The sequence below is a fragment of the Gasterosteus aculeatus genome, chromosome 3, assembly GCF_964276395.1.
Source record: "Gasterosteus aculeatus chromosome 3, fGasAcu3.hap1.1, whole genome shotgun sequence".
NCBI lineage: Eukaryota > Metazoa > Chordata > Actinopteri > Perciformes > Gasterosteidae > Gasterosteus > Gasterosteus aculeatus.
In genome coordinates this window covers 8,334,395-8,341,831 of record NC_135690.1, presented here as the reverse complement: position 1 = coordinate 8,341,831, position 7,437 = coordinate 8,334,395, and the positions used below count along the sequence as shown (strand labels likewise).

The 7,437-nt window shown below is 43.5% G+C and overlaps 1 protein-coding gene across 3 annotated transcripts; it reads right to left on the bottom strand.

The window, feature by feature from the left end:
* Positions 1-1,815: 1,815 nt before the first annotated feature.
* LOC120816152 (spindlin-Z) lies at positions 1,816-6,078 on the bottom strand. Of its 3 annotated transcripts, none has more exons than XM_040171548.2 (5): positions 5,730-6,078; positions 5,191-5,232; positions 4,482-4,741; positions 4,036-4,269; positions 1,816-3,370 (listed from the first exon to the last, which is right to left on the bottom strand). In XM_040171548.2, exons 2-5 carry the CDS (start codon positions 5,208-5,210, stop codon positions 3,165-3,167), a joined length of 720 nt encoding a protein of 239 aa, XP_040027482.1. In that variant the 5' UTR covers positions 5,211-5,232; positions 5,730-6,078; the 3' UTR covers positions 1,816-3,164. The 3 variants fall into 3 exon arrangements, with proteins under 3 accessions (XP_040027482.1, XP_040027481.1, XP_077955138.1); XM_040171547.2 differs by having other exon boundaries at positions 5,854-6,078; XM_078099012.1 differs by lacking the exons at positions 5,191-5,232; positions 5,730-6,078 and having other exon boundaries at positions 4,482-5,115.
* Between the last annotated feature and the right edge of the window lie 1,359 nt (positions 6,079-7,437).

The window sequence follows — 7,437 nt, the reverse complement described above, 5'->3', positions numbered from 1 at the left end:
AGTCTGTTTGGTAAAGAGATTTTAGGTGGTTGATATATTGTTGGTTCAAGCAGCACAGAACTTAATTCTTTAAAGAAGCTGCATCATTTTAAAAACCACTGAGATGGTCAGCAGTACTTCTGACCATACCAGATTGTTCTAGCAATGAAGAGATAAAAGGACAAGAAACACACTCAGTAACCTCGCCGTCCAGACTTTTGGGCCTCAAATAACAGATTCATCACAGCCATAACCAGGGACATACGTGTGTATATTATTTATCCCGTTGATCAAAGCTACTATGGCCTCGTGAAAAGAGATGGTTTCACATCCACAGACGTGCCTGAACAATGGAGCCGGTTGCCATAAGTCCAGGCCGGTGGTTTCCCGAAGAAAGAAAATGCTATAAAATAGTAACGGATGTGTCGGAGGGAATGCACAACAGGTGACAAATGCACCAGACACGTTCTCAAGAGCACAGACCTCGTGTAACGCACGTCCTCCCTCCCTCCCTCCCCGTTGTCATTACTACCCGGGCACCGAGCCTGGCGTGACGGTACGCCAACTGTTCCCCCGCTGTCTGTACCGGCACCGGGCAGCAGCACCCCGGCACCCCGGGGGGGCGGTCCGTAGTCGGCATGTGGCGCCACGTGCGGTCCGGTGAGGCGGGAGTCGGGGGGGGGGGGGGGGGGGGGGGGGGGGGGGGGAGCCCGTCTGCTCGTCATCACAGCCGCACTGGCGTTTGACTCATCGACCCTTCCACGATACATCAGCTCCTCCGACGCGGCAGCGCCGGCCGTTGAATATCCAAACGGGGTCGTTTTAATGCATTTTTTGTTGATAAAACAAATGAACACATAGGACACAGAGCTGCTGCTTTCACAGAAAAGCTGTTCACTTCAAACTATAGCGGCCTTTGTCAGTGTGCGCCGCATCTTCTCAGTAATAGCACGCTTAATAAGGCTCATGTATATATTTAGCTTAGTGTATATACTGCTACATGATTAAACAGATGTTTCCTTGATTCTAACTATAAATAATCAACTGTGTAAGTTAATATCCCCCTGATTTTCTTGGCATTTAATTAAAGAAGCTAATAGGAGTGTAATTAAAACAAGTTGCACAAAAAAGTGAAGCAGAGAGATGATTTTAAGTCCAAACTATATTTAGTTAATTAACCTATAAACTCAGATCATTTGTTTTTTGTCACACTTATTTTATGTGCAATCACATGTTTTAAACCAGTATTATCTTTAGAACACGCAAAAGCTTTTGTGACACTGGCGAACATTGAAGTCACTATTAAAATTAAAGTGTTTAATTATATATAAAAATATATATACATTTTGTAGTACACATGCGCTGCAAACTGGAACTTGACTGTGTCTTCCAAATGCAACTGAACTGTACGTTTGCTTTTACATTAATTAATGCAAAAGTCTGACTGAGCTGTAGAAATTAATTGGCGTAAAGTTACCGCTTAAGTTGCTAAATGTCAAATCAAAATGTGATGCGAGATCTTTTGTGGTGTAATGCGTTAGACAGTAATTATAAAAAAAATGTTCAGTCAAGGTCAACACGCAGATAGGTACATTTAATTCAAATAAGCATACATTCTGAATATTCAATGGTGCCACTTCATCACCAACACATAGATTGAATCGCAGGTCATATGATGAGAGGCTTTGATGAGCTTTATTTATGTGTCGCTAAATAATGTCATTAAATAATTATTCTAACCTGATCAATGTGCTAGCCATTTGACTGAATTAATGGCTTGTATTTTCAACCGTGATGAAACTAACTGACGCAAGTGAAAGAAAATATCAACAGAAAAACATTTTTCAAGCAGCTTTGTTTGTTTCATAAAATGTCGCCAATTATACAGAACAAAACAATCAGTTTCACAATTAACAATATTTTGAGGCTCCAATATTTTGTATCACATAATTGTTTTGGCAAATAATGACTTCAGTTCAAGACTCGAAACAATGTTTGGCGCCAATAATAACTACATAAATATTGTGTAGCACAAACAACTCAACATCAACATTTTTAATATATTATCATAATGTAGAAAACTTGCAATTTACATGATGAAGATGAAATTACTTTTCATTATTATCTGTGTTTGATATCCATGATGTTAGACATTCATGTCGCATCGACGCCTAAACACAGACATGGTAGTCCACTGTGGGGGTGAAATAAGCACACCGGTAAAATGAATATTACTTTGATATTCAACAAACTGAGGCCCGCCAGGTGACACAAAGCAGGCAAGTTTCGCCAAAAACGTCACCAGCAGCACAGCCAGATGTTCCAGGGGAAATAAATAGCACAAAACAAAAGTAAATTGGACTACAAGTAAAACACAGAGCTAAAAAAAAAAAAAAGCAATGGAAGCAGAATTCTTCTTAGTTTGATGTGTTGCTTACAAAAAGTATGATTTGGTAGTTTGAAAGTTGCACTATACAAGTTTGCTCTAACCAAAGGAAAAGCCTAGTTCCATTTCATCTCCTGGGCTATAGAATCGGTCTCAGACCTGCTTTATTTACACTGAAGACGACCGAAGTCATACATTAAGACCAACTTAAAAAAGGCACAATGAGTAGGATATTCGTAAAACATGACGTATGGACTCAAGCAAAAACAATCCCCATGACTCATTAGGAGTGTGTGTGTGTGTCTGCGGCCCCCACATGGCCCCGCATTTCATTTCGCTACGTTTGTGACCTTTCTGGGCATCGACCTCGACAAGAACACAGCGACCAGATAACAGATTGTAAGAACGCAACCCAGAGGAAGCTACGAGAAGTGGCAGACGCAGCGCTGAAAAACAGCGATGCAAATACCCTGCGTACAAAGGCGCGGCAAGAGTGGGTTTGTTCCGCCCGCTGGCAAGCACCGTCACCCCCGAGCCGGGAAGGAGGGGCCGTTTTTTTGTTTTTTTTAAAGTGTTGTGTACAAACCGCAACCAACACATCATACTCATTGTGCCTCGAACGCCGCGATAAAAAAAACGAAATGTCTGGTGATGTGAGAATGGAATAAAAGACGAGGCATCTGATCTTCGGCACGTGGCTCCCGCTGGGAGAACACTGAAATCCGTAACACTTTCACAGGTAACGACTGGTCGGGTCACAGGTGAGATGTCGGCCGCGGGTGATTCGGGACAGTCAGCACTAGGTGGTCTTCACCAGGTCATAGACGTGGATGTGAACGTCATCGTCATATTTGATGTAATATACGGTGGGCTTAGCTGGGACCTGGTAGATGACCAAGCCAGTCCTCTTTAGACCGTTATCTGTGACGTACTCCACCTGTTTACCCACAAGGCTCTCTGGCTCTTCACCTGGCTTCCTGTCTGCTGGCAGCAGGTGTTTGTTCTCTGGGGTGACAGACAGATGGACAGTCAGGTGAGTCAACGAAATTCGGAATAAGAACAACGTAACAGGAGCAAAGAAAATTCTTCTTTGTTATTGTTTTTCTTACAAATGCTTTATCAATGCATCTTTGTGAATAACTTTAAAGCATTTCATGATGAAGCTTTAAAAACGATATGATGGGCTTGATTCAGAAAGCTGAAGACTCTCACAGTGTATGAAATAGATATTCATTAGATGTTTGTTCACGTAAATACACACATGGTGTGGCCTTTTCCTCCACCGTCAAGTCCTCAGCGAGTCCTTCACACTGAATTAGCGAAGTGTGTAAATAAAAAAGCACCCTAATAAAAATGTTTAAAAGATAAAATCCAGCTTAAAATCTTGATGTTAAGTATCAGCAGTTTAAAACCGAACTAGGTCCTCTAACAAACATGCTTGTCTCAGTTTGTTTATTCACTTCTTATTGCCTGTTATAATTTGTGGCATTGTTTCTATTGTGATGTGGTACTAGTGTCATAACGGGGCTTTTTTAAACATAGGAAAGACGTTTTGTAATGCCGACTATGTAAATGTGTCCCGCCCGCTTCCTCCCACCTCTCCAAGAGAAATATGAAACATTCAGTGATGGCTGCGTACGACCACCAACACTAATCTCTTTTCACTTTACCCGATTCAGGCAGGACACGTAGATCTCCGTCCTTATAGTCGTCCCACAGCTGGTACATATACAGCACCGGGTCCTTCTCGTAAGTGATGTAGTACCAGTGGGTCATGATGGGGGCTCGGGACAGCACCATGCCTCGCCACTCGTTCTTCTCCCCGCCCTCCTTCTCGAACAGATGCTCCACAGCCCGGCCCACCAGCTCCTCCGCCCCGGGCGGCACCTTGATCTTATTGTTTACTGCAGGAAGAAGACACGTCTCAATGCCTGTTATCTGGAAGACTGAATAGGCCTTTAAATTAATAAATACTATGTTACAACGCTGCAAGTAGTGTTTTGAATTGCCAAATGTGTTGTAACTCATCACTTTCTTAATTATTTGACTGCTCACCTATATAAGTGAGGAGCTTGATGATTTAGTAAGCCACAATAACAACACGTCACTGACTCACCGACTTTCTCCGTCAGCAACTGCAGGTTGGACACCCGGTTGTCTTTGAAGAGCTCAATGCCGTAGACACAGTCAAAGCCATCGTATTTGACCATGTAGAGGGAGCTGTTCATAGTCAGGCGCTCCAGAACGGTGCCTTTCCACTTGGTCACATTACCCTTCTCCCTCCAGGTGTGCTGGATCCGTCGGCCCAGCAGGTTGTCGGGGTCCGGGCTCAGGCTCGACGCCGAGCTCTCACTCAGCTCTCCGCTGCTGCGCTTCCTATGCACGCGGAGGAAGTGTGCGTTAGCTTCAACCGTGGCAGACATAAAAAATACCTTTTTCCAAACATCCAGGGTGTCGTATGCTTTCATATTTAAGTCCAGTCGTCTTCCCACTGATGCATTGGTGTTTTAACACATGCCATCACTAACATGAGCACGATGGGGTAACTTTTAGATTCCACACAGCTGAAAAACCTATTGATTGCACTCAATCTGCATGTAATGTGGTGTTCAAGAGCTGGAATAAGCAAGCACAAAGCACCTTTGATCAAGTTAAAATGATACTAGTCTGAGATTGTAGTTTATAGGGTAGACGCAGTGGGATTAAAGTGCATGTGAAGTTAATTTTTCAAGGTGAGTCACAGACCAGACACGTGTTGTTCTAGGTGCATAACCAGCACTCCTCCATCCAACACATCTGGGTCAAAACATTCAGTGTGATCCTACCTGCCCCGTTTCTTTGACATGTTTCCATAAATTCACTCAAACCTGCAAGACACAAGACAGCTCCGTTAGACAAGCGTGTCCCCACCCAACCTCCGACACAAATCCATTCAAACAGCGTCACAGTCGTTTTACGGTCATCCAGCACGTCTTCTGCCCGGCAGCTCACTCAGCCGCCACCGCGTTACCGGATGTAAACAAGCCCATTCGCCGCGAGCTAACGCGGCTCGATGCTAACGCCGCACCGAGCGTTCCGCGTTAGACATTTACACGGGGAACCGTGGCGGTGTTTTAACGTGTAACTTCGCCGCCGTCGGCCGAGCGGATGTCGACGTGTCGTCGGGATCGCGGTGCCCGCGCATGGAGTCCAGTTGCGGGTCGCAGCCCGGAGGCCGACGCTCGCCCGATCGCTTCACCGACAAATGTTTATGTTTTTTTTTTAAATAAAAGGAACATTCCTGAGAATTTCACACGGGCATCTCTGCACCCAGCGGCCAGCGGAACAAAAGGAAATGCATCGCCATGTAGGCGCCGTTTCTCACCCTGGTTTGTAGCTCCTCGATCAACGGGCTAAATACGGACTCGACGTAAATTCTAAGCTGACATTCTATTCTGATCGGCGGGTTCGATCGGCGGGGAGCCGGCGGATCGAGACGTTTGCCCTACCTGATCAATAATTTCACATGTGTTTGTCTTTCCAGAGCAGATTCCACCTCACACCAGACGTAAGGTACATACACACACGGAAACGATCCGGATGCGTGGACTACAACTGCCAGCGGGCACTAGCGGCCCGCAAAGCATTCTGGGATGTAAAGTCCGTTTTTACGGACTTTCCCCGTAGTTCCTTTTGATTTGGGGCGATCTAAATAACTGGAGGAAAGTGTAATCCCCTTCTCACATATCTAGTGTTTGAGGTTTTCTCCACCAGTTTGACATTCGTGTTCTCCCTTAGATGTTTACGAAATGGTAACGCCTAAATAACCCTGAAACTACATTTCCCAACATTCCCCCAACCCTTCCCAACAGAGGACACCCACATTTATTCCCATCGTTGAATGCTGCACATTTAAATAGTCATGCCCCTTTAATACTATGTTGGAAATAATATCTGGAATATTTTACTTTGCGGTTAATTTTCATTTCAGGGTTTATCTGAAATTCTAATTTCCACCACAAGATGTCCCACTCAACACGAGAAGTGTGCTGCAAGCTCTGTCAGCAGACTTTGGGTGATGTGGAGAGTGAATAATGCAGCACCCTCGGGCGCCTGTCTGACAGCTTTTTCAGGGTGAAAGTGTTTGGTTTTATCTTGTGCCAAACCACTTGTGTGTGCGTGTATGACTCATCTGTGATGTGAACACACTGCGTACGCCTGAACCGTAATGCATTTTAGCACATTTTTTCGTTGCCATTTGTCTCACAAGACCATTTACTCCTTCATTTCTATGCATATTTATGGTACATTTTTGAATTTTACTGGAAAATTCTGGTACTTTAACACAAAAGCGCCATTCACCGTACATATTTAATGACCAAACAGAGCGTGGCCTTTTTTGAAATTGAATTTCAAGAAATTTCAAACCATGAAAAATTCTGACCACTACTGATATAAAGTAAAGTTCTTTACATTAGAGACAAACATTTTACATCTCTTAAAGGTTATACATGACTTAATGTTCAAATATAAAGTATGTGTACGCTTGAGTGAGAGTTTAAGAAGGCAAATTAATAAAAAAAAAAAGATAAAAGTTTGAAATGTTAAAGATGTTAAATCCAATCTGTGAACACAATCTTGTACATAGGGTTTAAGTTTAGTGTTGAAGGTTATGGCCAAAAACCTACGCCAGGCTCATCAGGCTGCCCGATCATCATAATCAAAAGGTCAGACAAACAACATGATAGACATTATATATTATGAATAATTTCTCCCAATGAAGTATCGCCCTGGTTGCTTACGTTAAGTTTTAGTAGAAAACTAGTTCTTTGAGTTTGACGATGCACACCAACAACATAGATGGAAATGTCTTTAGAGCCACTTCACAATGTACGGGGCTCCTCAACGTCTCGATATAGTTTCAGATGTACAGAAAGTCCTCGTTAACAAGGGGTGCGAAAACAATGCTGCACATTTCCTCCTGCAAAGAAACACAGCAAATACCAATATTCCCAATGTAACCAGCGAGTGACCAATGACTGGCTGACAAGAAACAGCTGCCAGGCCTCTGATATTTATACTTTTTTTTCCAT

Bases quoted from the DNA above. Each gene is read 5' to 3' on its own strand.
- LOC120816152 (XM_078099012.1), bottom strand. From the start codon at position 4,833: ATGAAAGCATACGACACCCTGGATGTTTGGAAAAAGGTATTTTTTATG. The intron at 4,270-4,481 runs GTGAGTCAGTGA...TTCTTCCTGCAG, and splicing joins GTTGCTGACGGAGAAAGTCG to TAAACAATAAGATCAAGGTG. The intron at 3,371-4,035 runs GTAAAGTGAAAA...CTGTCACCCCAG, and splicing joins ACGTGTCCTGCCTGAATCGG to AGAACAAACACCTGCTGCCA.